We start from the raw sequence: 22372 nt of genomic DNA on the forward strand, positions 1-22372 counted from the left end.
AGTACTGTTCTGACTTCATCTACAGAATTCATACTTTTTCTGTCCAAATGGTTTTAAAGACTGCAGAATAAATGATAATCAGATGGGGCAATGTCCGGGAATAGGGTGGGTGGGGCATTGTTTCCCATTCAAACTGCTCCAGCCTTTGGAATCTAATCCTTGCTGTATGGTTGTTTTTCTTCTAGCGCTGACTTAAGCTGCTTGCAGTAGATCTCTTTTGTTATTGTTTGGTTTGGGTTTAAAAGTTCTAAGTGGACTAAACCTTTTGTATCCCACCAAACAGATAACAACATCTTACATGGGTGAAGACCTTCTTTAATCTGGGGTGGCAGTGTTCTCCTTTCCCTACCAACTGTCTTTAGCACTTGACATTTTTATAGAGAACCCATTTCTCATTACCAGTCAATATTCAGTTCAAAAAATGGTTCATTCATGAGACATGACAGCAAAGAAGAGCACATATTCACTCTCTGTGCGCGATTAGACTCGGAAAGTTTGTGAAGAACCCATTGATCCAATTTGCTGATTTCTCCAATGGCACACAGGTGTTGATGAATGGTTGAATGACCAAATCCAAGCTTCTTTGCTAATTCCTCAACAGTTACGATGAGATTTTGTTCCATCACGGTTTGCAGGACGTCCTGCAAACCTTCCAGATCTTCCAGGACAAGGCTTGTCTTCTAGGCTGTAGTTTCTAGCTTGGAATTTCTGGAACCATCGTTGACACTGGCTTATGATTATTGTCTGACCCTCATATACTGCATTAATATTCCTCACACTTTTTGTTGCATTGTTGCCTTTATTGAACTCATAAAGCAAAATATGCTTCTTTGTCACTTCCATTATAGCTTTGAAAAAATAACTGTTAAAATCGAACTGCATTCCTCAAAACTTGCACTAAGAATAAGGACAAGGTAAAATTATTACCTGCTTTTATAGCAAGTTGATGCAGTTATTTTATCCCGTCTCCCTCCGACTTTTATTTAATGCAATTGAAAAAAATCACATTATTTATGGGATGACCCAATATTCTTCTAAAAACGTGTCAAAATAGACAACAGAATGCAGCTATTTTTCCTTTTTACATGAGCTGTATTTTATGTCACTTATACAAATTATAATTTACTAATTTTATAAAAATCGATAGAAATGCAATATTTTCTCCCAATATCTAAATCATTTTTATAATTCCTACTCTGTCAATTTTTAAGAAATTGTTTTGTATTTGTTGGTAGATATATGTCAGTATGTAAGATAGTGGTTATAGTAAAAATTCACTTAGATAGTGTATAGAAACTGTTCTGAATGTACACTTTTACTAGTTCCAACTCAAGAGCTGTAACCATGATTATTTTTTTAGTCTAGAGATAAAGGGTAGAACATATGGTCATTTCAAATCCTTCCAGACTGATGAGGTCAGTGCAGATAATATTCAGCTTGAATTTCATTTGCTAAAACATAGCAGGTAAAGGATTACAGCCTGCTTTTCTAGATGTACAAGTACAAATAAAGTGTTTAGTGTAGATTTTTGTAATTGTGGCATAATAAGGACAAAAGGAGAAAAAGATGTGAATTGGGTGAGTTTGGTACACTGTCTTGGGCAATGGAAACTGTTGTAATGATAGAACTGTAAGAGAGACTTTACTGGTTGTGTACATATCATTGTGCTGTGTCAGTGATAGCTTGTCATTTGAACCAATGCCCTTTTTTATATAGTCTGTACAGTAGTTGTTCTCTGCCAGATTAGTTAACAGTACTCTAATATGAAATGCACTTGTGATTTATAGATCAGGAATTGTTGTTCAAACTTGAAGCATCTTCTGAGTTAGTCTTTGATATGCGTTTTCAGTGATGTAAGAAATATGTGGTTTCCATGAAAGGCTTAACACTTGCAAACTTTGTGAAGTTCTGAGATGACCATTTTTAGAAAGCCTAGTGTTGTAGTTATGCTTTCATGATATATATAATGACTGTGCATTGCTCCTGCTGCTGAAGGCTAGGTTATGTCCTGACATGAATTGTCAAAATCATCGATGTGGAGTACATAACCAAGCTGGGCTGTACAGAAGTGGTTGCAAAATAGGCAGTAAAAGTATGACCACTAGTTTTGGGATATGGTCTGTCATTACATCTCTATAGAAACTTGGATAAATTTAACAATTTAAAATTTACATTTTCTCCTTAACCAAAAATCCACTTCTCAGTGTTTTAGCCATATACTTATACTTGCATACATGCATGCATGAGACAAACAGACAAAGATGCAAACAAGTTGGCACCATCAACATCAGACATGCATGTGTAGGGATATGTTTAAAATTTCTTTTTGAACGTTTTCTTCTATATTATTGTCAACTCCTCCAGCCTAAGTCAGTAACTGGTTTATGTCTCCTATTACAAGAGAAATACCTTTTACTTACCAACATTATTCAGACCGGATATTTAAAAATATACCCTACACCATGTGGAATTTTGCTAACATGGTCATGGCTGAAATGAAAACAGCACTAGTAAGCTATCTGAGAAAACAAATACTCCGCTACAAGATGTATTTTGATGCTATGAAAAAAGCCATGAAGGCCCTTCTATCGGATATATGAAGTGGTTAAAAAAATACCACGATGAAGCTCACTCCAACTTAAGCATATTTGCCTCAAAACAATTTCAGCAACAAGCATCTTCCTATGAAAATAAAATGGCTTGCTCTTGTGATGTAAATCAATATTCTCAAAACACTGAGAACTAGCCAAAACCTGCCAGAAGAGAAATCAAAATAATATAAACCAACTGTCACTAGATTTTTATGTCTCTCCAAATGTAGCTGAGTCAACAAAGACAACTGTGGAATACATTCAACTTAAAAAAAACCCTGAAAACACAGTTCATAGAAAACTTTTCAACTTTTTCAAAATTATTGTTACTTAAGTAACAGCCCATTCTTAATAAGATTGAAAATAATCCAACAGCCCTGATGTTGAAAGTTATTGATAATGTCACTGGAGAGTACGTAGAATCATGTTGTAGGCCACTGCCCAAGGATTTATGAGACAAACTGTAGACAGGAACTTTGCTGCAGGCTAGCTAAGGAGCTGGTCTATGGTGAAGTTAACCTCCAGTTAAGCGGGCTTCTATGAGGTAGAAGTGATTGGCAGCTGTTGCCCTGATGTATTTCACTGAATAAATTTTTCTTTATTTGTGCATAGCTTAACTAAAGCTATAGCTGGTGACCCTGCAGAAGAACAACAGCTTTCACTTCACACATCAAAGTAAACAGAAAATCAAAGAAACATGGTAAGCGATTACACAACAGCAGTGAAGCTACCACAATTCTGTCCAAAGTGGGCTGAGCTATGGTTCGTGCAGGTAGAAGCGCAATTTAACATATGCAAAATAACTTCAGACCTAATGAAATATCCTTATGTAGTAGCAACACTAGATGAGGACATGGAAACAAGGGTGCTAGATATTTTAACCCAAACCCCAGCAACAAAAAAGACAGGCTGGTAGATACATTCCGGCAGAGCAAGCGGGAAGTGGCAGCCAAGATACTGGAGGAGGAATTAGGCAATTCTAAGCCTTCAGAGTTGATGGACAAAATGTTGTCATTAGTTCCCCCCTGGTGAGTCACCTTCCTTTTTGTTTAAGAAAATATTCCTCTGCAATTTACCACCCCAGGTCCAGGTTCTTATAACTCAGACTGAAATGAAAGACCTGTGGCAGTTAGCAAAAGCAGCTGACAAACATTTTCTATCCAGTGACGTTATGGTTAACACCATAGGGTCGGCCCCGAGACCTGGTAGAGTTAAGCAAGACAACCTATGCTTCTACCATACAAAGTTTACAAAGTTTGGGAAAAAGGCTATGAAGTGCAAACAACCATGTAGCTTCAGGACCCCTTGGTTATTGACTCCGGCAAACTCCAGGGCTGGCTGCCATTGAATACTCTGGTGGCTGGCAGACACAATCAACTGCTCCTCTATGACCACAATCAGAACTCCAGGTGTAGATTCCTAATTGACACGGGAGCAGAAGTCAGCATCATCCCAGCATTGGCAAGGTACTTCCGTTATGGAAAGCAGGGCCAACCTTTAACAACCGGTAACAGTTCCACAATCGAGGCGTATGATTGCCGCACATTTTCTCTCAACATGAGCATTCACCACCGCTGATGTCCATTATCAGGGCAGACTTTCTTCAAGCACACTTGCTACTAGTTGATTTACAGGTGAGACAACTCATCAACAGCAACACATACACTCCCGTGTCTCTGGCAACATCTGCGCATGCCACGCTCTGCATAGCAACTGTCTCTAAGACAGAGAATGAATTCTTGGATCATCTTACAAGTTGCTCCAATCTCACTATTCCAACATTCTCCAAACCTACAGCCCACCATGGAGTGACTTCCCCCCATGCACAGTTGCGCACATCATCTATCACCAGACAGGCTTGCTATCACAAAGGCCACATTTAACAATATGGAGGTGTTGGGCATAGTTTGCCGATCAAGCAGTCCCAGGCCATCGCCCCTGCATGTAGCACCGAAACGCAATGGAGGTTGGCATCTTTGCAGAGATTACTGCCATCTCAATGCAGACACAACACCCAACCACTACCCCATTCTGCACATACAGGACTTCTCAGCCCAGCTAGCTGGGTGCTCAGTTTTCTCGAAGGTCAACCTCATCTGAGGTTACTACCAACTACCAGTACTAGATAACAATGTACTGAAAACTGCTGTGATCACTCCTTTTGGTCAGTTGGATTTCTACATACACCTTTTGGCTTGAAAAATGCAGTACAATCCTTCCAACACTTGATGGACATTGTGTGTAGAGGTCTTGATTTTGTCTTTGCAAACTTAGATGATATCCTAATCATAAGCCAAAATAGGGAGCTACACAAGAAGCACCTAGTTTCTTTTTTTTTTTGATAGACTGGAACAGTATGGTCTAGTAATCAGCCCCGCCAAGTGTGTTTTTGGTGTTAATGAAATCGACTTCCTAGGACATCGAATTACGGGCATTGGTGCTATACTGCCAGAAAAAGTGAAAGCTATCTTATCGTTTTCACACCCCACCACAAGCAAGACCCTACACCAATTTCTGGGCATGGTAAACTTTTACCATTGCTTCATCCCTTCTGCAGCAAGATTGATGAGACCCCTATACAAGCCACTTTCAAAAGATGGTCCAAAAAGACAGGCTGAGTGGGACAGTGCAATGACCTCAGCCTTCAAATACACAAAACAAGCCCTGGCTAAAGCAACCATGCTGTCCCATCCTCATATGTCAATTTAGACTGCACTCACAATCGATGCCTCCAACACAGCCATTGGGGGTGTTTTGGAACAATGCATCAATCGTCAGTAGCAACCATGTGCTTTCTTCAGTTGACAACTACGACCTCCCGAACAGAAATACTGTGCTTTTGACAGGGAACTGCTGGCTGTCTATCTAGGTATCCGCCACTTTCGCTATTGTTTTGAAGACTGCACGTTTACAGTCTTCACAGACCACAAACTACTCATCTTTGCTATGAACAAGCTCTCAGAGCTGTGGTCTGCACACCAGCGATGACAACTATTGGCGATTTCTGAGTACACCACGGACATCCAACACATAACTGGAAAAGGCAACCCAGTCGCCAATGCACTCTCTTGTATCCCTACCTGCTCTCACACCTACCTAACCTCAATAACGGAAGGCCTGGATTATGAGGCTTTGGCTGCAGCCCAACCAACAGATGAGAAGATCAGGTCCTACCGCACTACCATCATGTTACTTTCCTTGCAGGATATGCACTTTGGCTCCAATGGCACAACCCTACTGTGATGTATCCACTGGGAAGCCACAACCAATCATCCCATTAGCCTGGCGTAGGAAGGTTTTCAACGTCATTCATGAACTCTCCCACCCGGGTACTAGAGCCACACAGCGCTTGCTGTCAAGCAAATTCACCTAGCACAGTATGGCCAAGCAAATTGAGGAGTGGACCAAGACCTGCATCCCCTGTCAACAAGCCAAGGTCTGTCAGCACACCAAAGTATCCTTTGGCAACTATGAACCACCTAGGCCTGTTTCAACCACGTCAGCATTAACCTTTTCAGCCCCCTACCACCTTCACAGGGTTACTCATACCTACTGACCTTGGTAGACTGCTACACTCATTGGCCTGAGGCTATCCCTCTCCACAGCACGGAAACACAAGAAGTTAGCCAAGCCTTCAAAACAAACTAGGTTACCCCTTTCAATGTTCCAGACAGCATCTCATCTGATGATGTTCCACAATTCACCTCAAATCTGTGGAATGATGTGTGATCTTTTTGGAATCGCAATGAAGCACACCACAGTCTACCATCCACAGGCCAACAGATTAGTGGAAAGATTTCACTGCCACCTGAAGGAATCCTTTACAACCAGACTTAATGGACCCAATTGAATTGATCAACTTCCATGGGTGATGCTGGGAATCTGCACTGCCTCAAAGGAAAATCTCGACACTTCTTCTGTGGAAATGGCATATAGTGCCTCTCTTACAGTGCCAGGAGAGTTCCTTCTGAACACAAAGTCAGATTCAGATATCAAAAGGTACCTCACGGAACTCAGAGACAGTGTGGGCCAGTTGCGCCCGACTCCCATGTCAACACATAGTACGCCTAGATCATCCATACCAAATGACCACTCCACAGCTAACTTCATGTTCATTCAGCATGACACGACGAAGACCCCTCCAGTCACTCTACCATGGCCCATACAAAGTTATATGTCCAGGCGACAAATCATTCCAACTCCTAATTGGCAGACAAGATACAGTTTCCATCGATAGGTTGAAACCGGCCCATATTGATATTGACTGCCCCAGCCAAGTAGCTCAACCACCAAACAGGCCACTCCAGACAAATCACATCACCCCTTGGCAAGGAACAATCACCAAAGAGCTGAGTAACCACACACAGTTAAAACGCCTTCCCGGTTCCAATGACAGTCAACAGTTCTGGAGAGGAGGTATATGTAGAGCAAGGATTTATGACAGACGAACTGTAGACAGGAACTTCACTGTGGGCTAGCTGGGGAGCTGGTCTTCAGTGAAGTTAGCTTTTAGGCAGTAGTGACTGGCAGCTGTCACCCTCATGTATTTCACTGAATAAATCTTTCAGTAACACATTCTGGGTCTCTATTAATTTTTTTGTGTATAGCTTAACTAAAGCTATAATGTGATATTAATTACTGGAATATTAATATCCTCATATATATATATATATATATATATATATATATATATATATATATATAGCTACTATCACTCTTAAAGAACACCTGAGAAATCTGCAGAATACATGGTAATGAATCTATTAAATGGAAGCAGCCTAACTGGGAAACAAACACTATATTGGATGGTTAACCATGATAATAAAATGTAAGAGGAATAATGAGTTTACACCTCGTCAACTATATTTTATGGATAAATTAAAACTCTATGGTGACTCTTCACACCAAACTCTTGAGGGAAGGTTAATTACTCTAAAACACAAACTCAGGGTGCGAAACGAAAATCTTCTCTATACCATAGGCAAAATTTTGAACAAGCATGTATAAATCACTAGTTTGCTTCTAACCCACAGATATTATGCAATGATTAGGAAGGAAAATATTACCATTAAGAAAGCTCCCTTTCAAGACATTGAAGCATTGTGGTTGAAAATCTAGAATGAAAAGAGGCATTTCAACCTTAATGCATCATGGGGAGAACACCGTACCAACATCGGCAGTGTTTTAGATCAGGATGCCCACATTAAGTTGGAATTACTCTATTTTGATGGGGCAATTTTTTTTCACCACAGCCTTGGAAATGATGGGGTGCATGTTTTTGTGGGGTGAAAAATGCTTGAAAATTTGTGTACATGTTTTTTTTTCCTCCACCACACACCCCCACCTCCAGACCAATGTTTATGGCACTACACATTTAGAAACCATAGGAGAAATTTCAGAAAAACAAAAAAAAATTGTAAATATTTTCAGACAGAAAGGTTTGTGATTTAAGGAAGATTTGGCTGTTGTTTCTAGTGCAACCCATGACCAACTTCCTCATTTCTTTGTCACTCTCAACATGTATTGATGTTTTCTGGTATTTTTCTCCCCATAAACGTATGCTATTTTAAAAAAAGTTTGAAAATACATGATTTTTTTCAACTCCATTTCTCTGCCCACCCCGTTTTTGTTTATAATTTTAAAATATTGGGAAAGCCTGAGAAGGTCATTACTGGGATTTATCTACAGTGATTTAAAAAAGATAATTTATTTTAATAGCATACTTTTCTGTTAGTAAATATGTTTTTTGCTATACACAGTTACACACGCCCATGCTTGGTTAGGCAGGGGTTTAATTTAAATTACATATTGTAAATTCTTTTTGGTGCTTATTTCCTAGCTATGGACCACATGTATGTTACTTCCGCATCATCAAACCATAAAATGTTTTTAAAGAAGAAAAATATTAAAAATCATCAGTACATGTGAAAGTAACAAAGAAATGAGAAAAGTGGTCGTGCGATGTACAAGAAAAAACAGCTAAATCTCCCTTAAATTCCACACCTTTATATCTGAAAATATTTACAAAATCTTTTTTTTTTCTTTTTTACTGGAAAGGCTTCTCACATGGTTTTTAAGTGTGTAATGCCAAGAAAAAAAAATTGGCCAACATTGATCTGGAAGGTAATGGTGGTGGGTGGGAGATGAAAAAATTTTTTCAAGCATTTTTTTTTTTCATAAAAAGATGACCCCGCATCATTTCAAAGGACATGGTGAAAAAGGAGTTGGAAATTCCCTGTTAAAACGGAGAAATTCCAATTTACTTGGGCACCTTGACCTGAAACTCCACCCCAACAACAATAGTAAAACGTGCAATTGATCCAGATGCTTCCACCATAGCTGTACGCAAGCTGCATGATGGGAAAGCACCTGGAATGGACCTAATATACTGGTATAAGAGACTGACATTTTACAGGAAACCACAAATATATATATATATATATTCAGAAGCTTGACATACCAAATTAGTTTGTTATACCACTGACAAATCTTGTAACCAAGAATGAAACCACCAAATTGGATGAAAACTACAGGCCCATTGCTTGCTTAAACATTATGTACAAACTGTACACAAGCTGCCTCAACCAATTCCTTCAGGATCATTGTGAGTTCAACGGCATAGTGACTGATGAGCTGGCTGGTGGAAAGAAGAGAGTATGGGCATGTGCTAAACAACTCTTAATAAACAAAGCTGTACTATCTGAGGTTTAAAAAAAAAGACATCACAGGAGCCTTATATGGCTTGATTATAGAAAGGCATCTGACTCTATTCCCCACTCATTGTTGCTGATATGTTTCCATTTGGCAAAAGTGCCTACTACTAAAATTGCTGCCATTGAAAGGCTTACAAAGAACTGGGAAACAACTCTTACTCTTAGAACAGAGAGCAGAATGCTTATCTCCAATAGTATAAATATTCCAAGAAAATAGTTTTCCTGTAATTATGTTCATTTTGGCATTAAATCCATTATCATTCCTGCCACAAAAATCAAGTGTCTGCAACTGCTAGAGATATTAGTGTAATCAATAATTTCTTTGTGGATGACCTCAAGATTTATGCTAAAAATGTTAACAATGCCAAAAACAGATGAAATTAATGACATTTTCAGCTGACATAGGATTGGAATTTGGTGAAAAGAAATGTTCATATTTGATCGTTGAACAGGAAAAATCAGACCCCAGGCCCAAAACCAGTACTTCAGTGGTCTCAGTCTCTTCTGTCCCACACAAAGAATGCTACAACTACTTAGGCATTGATGAAAATATATCATACAGAGGTACTGTGAATAAAGATAGAGTGACCCGGGAACTTAGAAAAGTATGGCAGCTGGAACTCTCTTCTTACAAGCCAATATCCCACAATGCATTTTCAGTACCAGTACTGATTCCAACATTTGGGATACTTGATTAGTCTGTAGAAGATGCTAAAACTCACAAGATACTGATGTCAACTAGAAATTTCCACAGGAATAGTGATATCGATAGGCTCTTCCTAAGATGTGAAAATCAATAGGAAAATTGATTTCAAGTTATATAGATTGTTTTGAGAACACATTATGTCCAAGACAAAAAAGACTCCTGTATTAACTGTATTTATATCTTTTCAGCAATGTACTCATGCTTCTCAGTTGATGATGGCAAGAGATAATTATAATAGTCTTTGTTTTGGGGATGATGATGATAATAATGATAATAATAATAATAATAATAATAATAATAATAATAATGGAATACTCCTCTCATGTAACAAGTGGTATGTGCTCACCATTACAAATATTTTGATGTCGAGAAGTCAGGGTAGTCAGTCATGTCTTGTCTAACTAACTATACTGCTATACTGGAGTGGATATTATAACAGTCTGATGTTGAATTACAGCAGTGGCGACAAAGAGTTACAAAACTTACAAAAGTTTTTTTGTGTAAATTTTACAGTATACAAAAGCATAAAATTGTGGAAGATTTGTTGGCTGGTTTGCTCAACTTGCAAAACAGCAACAACAGCTGCAGCTGCATGAACAACAGCAAATGCTGCAATTAATGAATAGTAAGTCACCAGGAAATACTGAAGAAATGTTCTCAGTAGATTATGTTGTAAACTCAATATTGAAATTTAAGTATTAACCAGATGAAGCAGTTACCTTTGAGCCATACTACAGAAGATACAAACAGATCTTCAATAAAGAGTTCAGAGATTGGGACGATGATATGAAGATGCGTCTAATCCTAAGAACACTGGCAGCAGAACATGAGCATTACAGCAATTACATACTCTCAAAAAAACCTGACATAAACTTTAAAAATACAATAGACATATTGCCTAAAATTTTTAGCAAGAAAAGCTCATTGTTCAATACACACTGTTAATGTTTGAACCTAGAAAAAACAATGATGAGAACTACATCATCTATGCTGGTAGAGTTAACAGAGAATGTGAAAAGTTCAAACTGGACAAATGAACGCTAGATATGTTCAAGTGCCTGATATTTACTCAAGGACTAACTGCAGAAAAAGAAGCAGAGGTAAGAACAAGAATTCTCACTAAGCTGGAACAAAACCAAGCTGTAACCTTACAACAAGTGTTAGAAGAGTGTGAAAGAATAGTAAATTTAAGACATGACACAGAGAAAATTGAACACAAAGATTGCTCCTTAATGAAACAAGTGCAAAACAGGCAGAATAGAAATCAAGTGTGTACTAAAATACAGGACAAAATAGGTCTACACCTGAGGAAAACTGCCCATTTAACAAAACAGAATGTTTCTGTTGTGGAAAAATTGGACATGTAAAAGCGCACTGTAAAACCAAGATGACAAAACATTGGAACAAAGAGAAAAGAATAAACAAGATGTTGTTGAAAGAAAATGGTAATGTAACAAAAAGGAAGTTCATAAATGTAAAAATTGAAAATATAAGAGTAAAAGTGTAGTTAGACACAGGAAGTGATATTTCCATTGTGAATGAAGAAACTTGGAAGTATGTTGGTAAGCCAAACTTAAGTAAATCTACAAAAGTAACACATGGTGTTAAAGGTAAAAGATTGTATTTTGTAAGTGAATTTGTGTGTAATGTGACATTTCGTGACCAAATGAAAACTGCAAAAGTATATCTGTTAAAAAATTCAGTTAATCTATTTGGAACAGAGTGGATGGAACTGTTCAAATTGTGGAATATGCCCATAAGTGTTTTGTGTGGAAATATAGTCAGTTCAGTTGAAGGTTTGAATGCAGCTATGGGATTGAAACAGAAAATAAAACATTTATTTCCAGATGTTTTCTCAAATGAACTGGACTGCTGCACAAAAACAAAGGCAAAAATTGTAGTAAAACAGTGCAACACCTGTATTTAAGCCAAACATAATGTACCGTTCACAGCACTAGAACAGGTATATAAGGAACTTGAAAGACTGGAAAGCCTACGTATAATTGAGAAGATAGACCACTCAGATTGTGCAGCACCTATAGTCTATGTAAAAAAGAAAAAAATAAGAGTTTGTGTAGATTTTTCAACAGGGTTGAATGATTGCTTAATCTCATATAACTACTCAATGCCAAGTCCTGAAGAAGTATTCACAAAATTGAATGGAGGGAAATTCTTCTCAAAATTAGACCTCTCAGAGGCATATTTACAAATCTGAGTAGAAGAAGAATGCTCACACTTATTACCCATTAATACACACCATGGCTTATTTAAATTTAAGTAGCTTCCCCCCGGTATAAAAGTGGCCCCTTCCATATTTCAGTAAGTAATGGATACAATGCTGGCAGGCAGTGATTTTTCTATAGCCTATTTAGATGATATCCTAATAAAAAGCAAATCACATGCACAACATGTAGAATGCATAAAAAGGTTATTTGAAAAGATAAGAGAATACAGTTTTAAGTTAAGTGAAGAAAAATGCGAGCTCTTTCTGAAAAAAATTAAATACTTAGGTTGGATAATAAATAAAAATGGACGGAAACTGGATCCATCTGGAGCAACTGCGATAAAAAGTATGCTCACACTGAATGATGTGACTATGCTACAAGCATCCTTGGGATTAGTAAATTACTACCAAATTTATATACACAATGTAAGGATCCCACTCAATGATTTGTTAAAGAAAAATGTAAAATGGTGCTGCACTGATAAGTGCCAGAAGGCATTTGAAATTAAAAAACATTTTAACCTCAAACTTATCATTCACGCATTTTGTTCTGAAGCTGGATATGATATTGATTACAGATGTGAGTGATTGCAGTGTAGAAACAGTGCTTCTGCAGAAATATGACAGTGGGAGTAAAAAGGCTATAGCCCATGTGTCTCGATCATTATTACCAACAGAAAGGAACTATAGTCAAATAGAAAAAGAAGTGTTAGCAATGATATTTGGTATGAAAAAATTCCATAGATTTATTCATGGAAGAAGGTTCTGTCTCCAAACAGATCATTTCCCACTACTGAAAATATACAGTTCTAAAAAAGGAATACCAACACACAGCGAATAGACTACAGCAATGGGGCACTAGATTATTGAATTACAATTACAAAATTGAATATTTACCGTCAAAGAAACTAGGGCATGCGGATAGTTTGTCCAGAATGATACCAAAATATTGTGAGCCATTCAAAGATACAGTAATCGCAGCTTTAAGATCAGAAGGAAAAATATAAAAAATGTGATACGAGAATTGCTGGTGACCCTTGAAGACATAAAACAAAATGCAAAACACGACAAATTCATAATAGAAATGAAAAGAATACTGTGGACAAGAAAAGTAAATAGGAACAGGATTGGTGCAAAACAAAACCAAGACATGAACCTATACTCAATCTGTGATAGCGTACTGATTTATGCATAGAGAGTAGTGATACCTGAAACACTGCAAAAGAAAGTGTTGAGGGAATTCCATGTTGGACATGCTGGTATTTCGAGGATGAAAGCTTTAATGCATAGTTATGTGTACTGGCCAAAAATGGATAGAAAAATTGAAAATTTAGTGAAAGGCTGCAGAAGTTGTGCTCTGACGGCAAAATTACCGATGATAAAAAGTGAAACTTAGCCAAAAGTAGATGTCCCGTGGTCAAAACTACACGTTTATTTCACTGGTCCCTTAAACGGTTAACGCTATTTAGTGGTAGTAGATAGTTTCTTTAAATGGTCAGAAATTTGTAAGTGTAAAAAACCAACCTCTTCAACTATAACAAACTTTCTAGCTGTTTGCATGATTTGGCATCCCAGACGTGATAGTGTCTGACAATGGGACACAATTTGTCTTTTGAGTTTAAAATGTTTGTAAAATGTCTGCTGTAGAACATGTAACTATGGTGCCATACCGTCCCAGATCTAGTGGACATGTGAATGCTTTGTCAATACATTCAAGAGATCCCTAAGAAAGTCGAATAAGGAAGTCCCGGATGAGGCAGCTCTACAACAGTTCTTAAGAGTATACTGTGTGACACCAAATCCAAATACACCAGCAGAGCTAATGTTTGGATGAAAAATAAAATTAGTCTTTGACTAATTATTACCTGGCAAGAAAAGAAAAATTCCAATGGATAATACAGCAAGATATTTTAAAATTGGTGAAAATGTATTTGTTAGGGCATATAAGAATGAAAAACAAAGTTGGGAAGATGGCATGATTACTAAACACAGAAAAATGCTATACTTGGTAAAAGGGGAAAAAAATGGGTATACAAGAGACACCTGAATCAACTAAAAAGAAGATTCTTTGAGAATGAACTCGAGAGAATGGAAAAGTAATGGAATGGTTATATGATACTTTACATGTACCAATGCTGCTACAAATAATTGAACCCAGACACACAAACGAAAGAAAAAGAAAATGTACAGAGTTCCTGGAAGTGAATGCCAAATGAAATAAATACTAAATTTGTAACTGGATACAAATAAAAAAAACCTCAAAAAAGGGAGGTGGGATTATGTAAAAATCATTGTTAATAAAAAGAAATAAAATTACACTCCCTAAGAAAAAGAACTTAAAAGGCAAGATATTATGGGGATAATAATAATAATGGAACACTCCTCCCACATGACAAGTGGTGTGCTAGTTGTTACAAATACTGTGATGTTGTGTCTTGTCTAATTAACTATACTGCTATACTGGAGTGGACATTATAACAGTCCAACATTGAATTACAACAGTCTTCTTTACTTGTACAACTGCATGTGAATTACTTGCATGTTTAGGGTTTGTTTCAGAAGTATCACTAATTTCCTTGTTCATTCACTTAGCTGTCTCAGATAAGTCACACACGAACTGTATTTCTGCCCAGGAAGAGCAGCATAGAACTAGTAGACCTTGAAACAGCAGTGTCAGGTGTATGTTCATTAAAACAATGTCAGTGGAGGAGCCTTGATTAAGAAGAGAATAATAATAAGATATTTCTTGGATTTGCGGTTAAGAAAAGGCTCAAGAATGTTTCTAGTATTTTTACAAAGTCTAACTAATGCAAACAGTTTGAAGTGGAATTTAGGCCACTGGGAATGTGCATTGTAAACATATTAAGTCATTGAGGTTACTGACTTTAAAAAGTGGTCATGAAAGCTAATTAAATCATTGGTGATGGTTAATGAGTGAAGGTGAGACAACAGATGAATTTAAATGAATAGGAAAACAACTTTCAGCATGACCAACTGATATTCTTTATTGCTTATTTCCATGTGAGAAAGCTGAGTAAATCTATTTAAATACAAACACTGTCTTTCAGAAACATGTTGGAGCGTAATGTATAACTTAGTTGAGTTACAGATGGTCTGAGATTGGAGTTATGTAGTATGTATGTGAACTGATGGTGATGTAGGTAGACATGTCTGGTATAGTGGAGGAAGAATAGTCTAATGGTTTCTTATTCATCTTTTCGTGCATTTTGTAATAGGTGAAAGATAAAATAGTTAAAAGAGAACAAATCATGGTTCATGTTTTGCTGTTAGCAATTGCATTAGTCATTTCTGTTCATATCCCTAGTAGATCTCTCAAAAACCTGTGCTTGCTTAAGCAGGGAAGAAAAAGATAGGGGATTATGTGCCAGCTGAAGTTAGTTTGAACACTTGCAATGCGCAAACTACAAAAATCACCTCAAGGCTGGGAGATGGTTTAAAACAGGGAGGTCTGTTCCACAAAATTCTCAGAAACAGTGACTTTACCATGACATCAGAAAGCTTTCTTTAACTGGGAAATGGCTTGATTCATCTAATTGCACAAGAAGCATGATAACACTCACAAACAGAATTCAAAACAAACAAAATTTGAAATAAGGAAAATGAAGAGCTGAGTAAAAAGCAAAACTTTTTAGATACAGTTAACTCTTAAAGTACAATACCACAAGTAACTGAAACCATCACCAGATCCCTAACCACACAATTCTAATTCACAAAATGTTTTGGACTGAAAATGGGAACTAAGCATTCTTCTATATGAAAAACAAAAACCTCGTTGTTGAAAGAACTTCCTTTTTAACCATGCACATTTCTGTTTGTGGTTTCAGTGAAGTTTTTTGAATTTGCTTTACTTGCTTTGATTTTTTAGCATCATGGCAAGTATCTCTGAAGTGATGAGTTAGAATTCAGTTATATGATTTATTAATGGTTTAATTTGAGAAAGAGAGCTTGGGCTCGAGAAATAATCAGAGAAGAATATGAAATTTGATCTTCTGGAACCAAAACAAACTGAATACCTGAGGGTAAAAGCTCTGAGGAACACATAAGTCAAAGCAAAAGAATATTTAAGAAAGGATGTAATTATTAATGTTGCAGAAATTATTAAGACAAATGAATTAAATGTCTTTATATGTCACATTTTTTTATTTCGTAAAAGCTTTTTCAGAAGAATCTTGATTTTATTTCCTAATAAAAATAAACAGAATTGATAGATTCAAAAACAACAAAAATCCAAAAACTGCTATATTGCACTTTAGAAAGATACTGTATGAGAGACATATTTAGCACAACAAAGTAAAACATTATGTTGATTTAACTTTTCAGATACATCATTCTCTCGTACCTATGCTGCTGGTCATCCACCTAACCTTACCATTGTTGTGCAACATCTGAAGCAATGTAGCAGTCAGTTTATGTCAGTATTTGATAGTTACCAACAGCTGAAGAGGAAACTGGCCAGTGTTACTGACTTGACAGCAGATGACCTTAAAGAAGTAAGATTTTATTGTTATGATCTTGTGTGAAAAAGGAAAATTGTTCAACATTATAGAGATGTAATAAGAGCACTAGACACTTATTGGCTAATGAATGAACATTTTAAAGTCATGATAGAGTTCTGGATTAATGTTATTACTTTAAGTTCTATTGCATCTTTTTGAATGTCTGTATAAGTGGCAGAGAGAGAGAGAGAGAGAGAGAGAGATAAAGATGCTTGGGTGAGAATAAATAAATAGAGACTTTCTGTTATCTGCTCCAATTTTTATATGTTTGATTTCACAACTTTCATCCCCTCTAATGTATTCTGCAAAAGCACTCTATATTACTTACTGAATTTTAACATTCTAGTAACTGCATCATAACTGACAGGTAATTTTGCACCTGTGCCCAGCATCGCCTTTCTGGCACTTGTGCCCACGGCATGTGTAAGGACTTTCGAGAGAGATCGTTGCCAGTGCCCCTGGACCGGCTCTTGTGCGGGTGGGACATAAAATACACCATTTTGAGCGTGGACGTTACCAGTACCGCCTGACTGGCCTTCGTGCCAATGGCACGTAAAAGCACCCACTACACTCTCAGAGTGGTTGGCGTTAGGAAGGGCATCCAGCTGTAGAAACTCTGCCAATTGGAAATATGCTGTGCGTGAGAAGACCCGGTAAGCCAAGTGAGACCTAAATCTAAGGTCTCAGCCAGTCCACTTATGCGTACCTTCCTTCCTTCATTGGACACTAAACCCCACTTGCGAAGACCTGTTAAGGCAAGTGAAATCGAAATCAAGTTAAATTTGACATCCGGCACCCATGCCAACGTCGTCTCCCTCATTGGACACGAAACTCAGCTTGCGAAGACTTATTGGGGCAAGCGAAAGCGAATTTGTGATGGCATCTGTGCCTAGCGTCGCCTTTCTGGCATCCAGCTGTAGAAACTCTGCCAAATCAGATTGGAGCCTGGTGTAGCCATCTGGTTTTACCAGTCCTCAGTCAAATCGTCCAACCCATGCTAGCATGGAAAGCGGACGTTAAACGACGATGATGATGATACCTATGTATATCAGTGGCTTATGGTGGTTGTTGTCATTGGATGTGCTGCCACACTGACCATACTAAGGCTAACATTAGTATTACTCAAATTAGGCATGCAAACTGTGTATTTCTATCCAAAATGTAAATAATGTAAACTCAATTTATTTGGGATACAGATATATGGCACTAAAGTAAATTGAATTAATAATACTCTATAAATTGTAAGCGTTCTAAAATAAACCATAATTTTCTTATGCACACACTGAAAAATAAGAAACCGTGTAACTTTAGTTACTTAAATTACTTATATGTAAGTTCTATTCTTCTTTGTGATGTAAAATGTTGGATAACCTCATCGTACAATGAACCACTTTGCTTGAGCTGCATTAGTACACTTTTTTTAATTGAAAATAAACCAAGGCCACTTCCTGCTGAAGTTGTGTACCTACAACTTCTTGTGTTGCTATGCACAACTTCTCGCCATGAAAATGAACATGCAACCATGCTGTCAGAACTGTTGCACACCCTTCACATTAATTTTTTGCCATTCTCCCATTATCCTATGCTATGCCTGGTATCATATTATGATATAATGCGCTGTGAGGTGTGGAATATTATTTCAGGACACCTGCCACCAAATTTCAAGCTGAGGTATAACAAAAATTTTCCATTATGATTTGTGATTAAATTAATGAGTAAGGTTAATATTTATAATGAACTTGCCATTTTCGATTGGTGTACAGTGCACACCTAGCACACCCGAAACATATGCCCCTGATGTATATATTTCTCAAGCTGATGTAGTTAACGCTGGCTAAAAATTTTTGATAGTTGCTGTTGGGTCAGTTTGCACAGGCATTAATGGTTGGTGGTTGGTACCCCAGTCCTTGGTTGTGGAGCAGCCAATGTAAAGGTGGTATGTCTGGATTGTCTGCAACCAGTAGTTTGAAGTTCACCAGGAGGGCATACCTCTGGTGGCAGCAATAGGACAGTTTGTAATTCCTGTCAATAGATACTGCAGGTTGATGGAGGATGTGCTATCTTTCACAGAGGCAAGGCTGGCAGTTGCAGGCACCAAGTGAATAAGGTGGTGCCCTGTCAACGATGGTGTATTCAATGCTAGGTGTTTCATTCTGAAGGTCATGGCGCCTCCAGAGGAAGCAAAATAAAGAAACAAATGAAGTGAAGTTCTCTCTTTCCCTGCATCTGAGCAAGTGCACGTACTGTGTGTATTCTTTCCCTGAAATCATTGGCTGTCATACCTGTGTAGTCCCTTGTGGTGCCATCGGATAGTGTGAGAGTGGCTCTGTAGACTACAGCCCTTGAGAGACAGGATCCTCCTAGGGTGCAGCTAGTAGGGTTTTCAGAAGTTACAGGTTGGGGCTGAGAGTTGTGTGTTTGCATCTATTGTCGCCTGCAATATTAGAAGCAATGTTATCTAAGCAGGAATAGCTCAGCTTGCTATAATGTGGATTAAGGAGCTTGTAGTACCTGTAGCTTCTAGGGTAATACTTCTTAATCAACAACAGGAAGCTCCAAGCTATGTTAATGGAAATTTCTAAGTTGCATGGAGGATCAAACCAGATTGTCTTTCACTTTCTGGTCCTATTTGGGTGCAGAGTGGAAGGTTGTGGCTTCTCAATATGTTAACTTGGTAAACACACTCTTAGCTAGAGCAGCATTGTAGTGGGGCAGGGCCCTGTTAAAGACCTCTCTATCTGCTGAGAGCTTGGATATTTTCCTACTAACACCTGAGACTAGGTTTCTAATTACAGTGGGGAGATTGAGCTCCTGTGGATGTACAGTTTCATGTAAGGGTAGTACTTACCTATATTCAGGTCTAAGGTCACATCCAATTGTGAAATTATGATGTAGAAAAGTATTTGGCCAAAAGTAAACCATTGTGCTTAGCCTTCGTCAACCTGGAGAAAACTTTCAACAGGGTTCTCAGCTCTCTTATCTGGTGGTCTCTAAGGAAGCTAGGAGTAGAGGAGAGGCATCTTAAAGCCATAGAAGCCATGTACAGTGAAGCTGTCAGTTGGTTCGCTATTTGGAAGACTCTTCTCCCAGTCAGTTTCCACATTTAATAAACTTTCATAATGGCATCCCCACGCATCTTTCTTCTCTAAGTCACTAAGTGCAAACATACCATTAGCCATTTGCACACACCTCTCATCTATCACATCTCTATTCTCTCTAATACACTGCTTTGCAATCCTGAACACCTCATGCCTCTGATCCTCACACTGTAGAACACTAACAAACTTACCTTCCGCTATTCCTTTTGCTATGTAAACCTGTCGCCTAGCCTCCCTTCTGACTCCCTGATATAATGCTCTGCTTCTGCCGTTTTTCCAGTCCTTCCAGGCCTGTCTCGTTGCTTTTATAACACTGTCCACCTCCTTGTTCCAACACCATGTCATCCTTGGCCGAACTGGCACTTTGCACCAACCACAGATTTGGTCAGTCACACCCAGTAAATTGTCCTGCAGGAACTTCCAGTTGTCCTCTAAGCTATATGTCCTTTCCTCTTCCTCCTCTCTATCATCATAGGATTCCAGTAGAATGACTCTGAACTTTTGTTGGTTTGCTGGGTTTTTGAGCTTCCATAATCTTCTGCTCCGAGTGTCTCTAGCCCTAATTCCGAAGTCACAAACTAGTAGCCTATGTTGGGGTGTACACTCTTCACCTGGGAAAGACTTTGCATTTGTGAGCATCGGCTTATCTCATTGCCTGGTGAGGAGGTAATTAACCTGGCTTATGTTCCCATCAGACTGACAAGTGATTACATGGCTGGCTTTCTGAAGTTAGTGTTGCAGATCATGAGATCATTTGCATCACTGGACTCAAGTAGCCTTGTTCCCTCCTATTTCCTGGGGCCAAAGCGATAACCTCCATGCACCCCATGGAATATATGGGACTGTTGCCCAACATGTTCATTCAAGTTACCAGCCCTAATAATGAAGTATCTGTCATTTGTCGTTGCAATAGTCTGCAAAAGGACCGCGTAAAATTGGTCCTTCTAATCATCAACCAACCCAGCCTGTGGAGCATAGGCAGAGATAAATGTAATTATTAATCAGTCTATGATAAGTCTCAGCTTAATAACTATATTGCATACTCTGACTACCTCAATTACCTTATATACCCACTTCTCTGCTAAGAGTATGCTCATACCACCCACTCCATCACTCCTGACTACCCAGAAGAATTTGAACCTCTGACCTTGCATTTATTGCAGAATCTTTAAGAAAATTGGAGAAGAAATTTCAGGTATGGAAACAAAGCCTGGAATCAACAGGCCTTAAAGTTAACCTAGCTAAGACTAAAGTTGTTGTTAGTAAGAAAGAAGATATAACTCTCTTTCCATCAGGTAAATGGCCTTGCTCACTATATAGGAAAGGAGTAGGAAGAATTTCCATTCGCTGCACCCAGTGTAAACTATGGACACACAGAAGATGCAGTGGAATCACAGGTAGATTAACAGATATAGTTGTCTTTGTATGTGGCAAATGTGCAGGAACAATAAGCACTAACAGCACACGTGATTTAGATTCTCTCACTCCCAGGAGGCTCTCTTGAAGTTATAGATAGTTTCTGTTACCTAGGTGACCAAATTAGTAATGGTGGAGGATGCTCTGAAAGTATTGTTTCTAGAATAAAAATTGGGTGGAGGAAGTTCAGTGAGCTATTGCCTCTGTTGGCAACAAAAGGACTCTCTCAGAGTGAAATGTAGACTATATGATGCTTGTGTGTGAACGGCTGTTCTCTATGGTAATGAGACATGGGGTCTGAATGCAGAAGACATGTAGACTGGAGAGAAACGAAGGTAGTATGCTCCATTGTATGTGCAACATCAGTGCACTTGTATGGCAAAGTGCAAATGTATTGAGAGAAAAGTTGAGCATAAGAGTAATCAAATGTAGCATGCAAGAGAGAAGACTATGTTGGTTTGGACACATGATACATATGAATGAGAACAACTGCATAAAGAAGCGCCAATCACTGAAAGTGGATGATGCTCGCAGAAGAGGGAGACCTAGGAAGACATGAGATGAAGTAGTAAGGACTGATCTCAGGATGTTGGGCCTCATGGAGGAAATGACAATGAACCGAGATGTCTGGTGATATGAAGTTCTAGAGAAGACCCACCTACATCAGCAAAACTGAGTTCTAGAAGTACTATGTATCCCATCCACACTTAACAAGAAAACTTCTCACACACAATAAACCAAACTATGTCTCTACATCTCTTCTTCAACATTTCCACTTCATGCACTATGCTTACCTCCTACTCCCCAATCCTGTCCTCTTGGCCCTGTGCCACTGTATTGCTGCTCTCTGCTAGCCTCCGACATGTGTTCCACCCACATGTCCTGTCCCACTGTATTATTGCTATCTGCTAGCCCCTGACCTGTGTGTTCCACCCACACATAACAAGAAAACTTTTCACTCACCCTACCCCAACAAACCAATCTACATCTCCATATCTCTTCTCTTCCTCACATTTCCCCCTTCATTCACTATGCCTAGCTCTCACTCCCCAATCCTGTCCTCAAGGCCCTGTTCCTCTGTATCATTACTATCTAGTGTGTCCCCCC

At 38.4% G+C, this 22372-nt stretch overlaps 1 protein-coding gene across 1 annotated transcript in view; it reads left to right on the top strand.

Moving 5' to 3' along the window:
- LOC106881660 (nuclear pore complex protein Nup205) overlaps positions 1-22372 on the top strand; it is a 331146-nt gene that overhangs the window by 273110 nt on the left and 35664 nt on the right. The window contains exon 37 of the mRNA XM_052973459.1: positions 16576-16745. Within this exon, the coding sequence (XP_052829419.1) occupies positions 16576-16745 (170 nt within the window). The remainder of the gene's footprint in view (positions 1-16575; positions 16746-22372) is intronic.

Source organism: Octopus bimaculoides, chromosome 15 (assembly GCF_001194135.2).
Source record: "Octopus bimaculoides isolate UCB-OBI-ISO-001 chromosome 15, ASM119413v2, whole genome shotgun sequence".
NCBI lineage: Eukaryota > Metazoa > Mollusca > Cephalopoda > Octopoda > Octopodidae > Octopus > Octopus bimaculoides.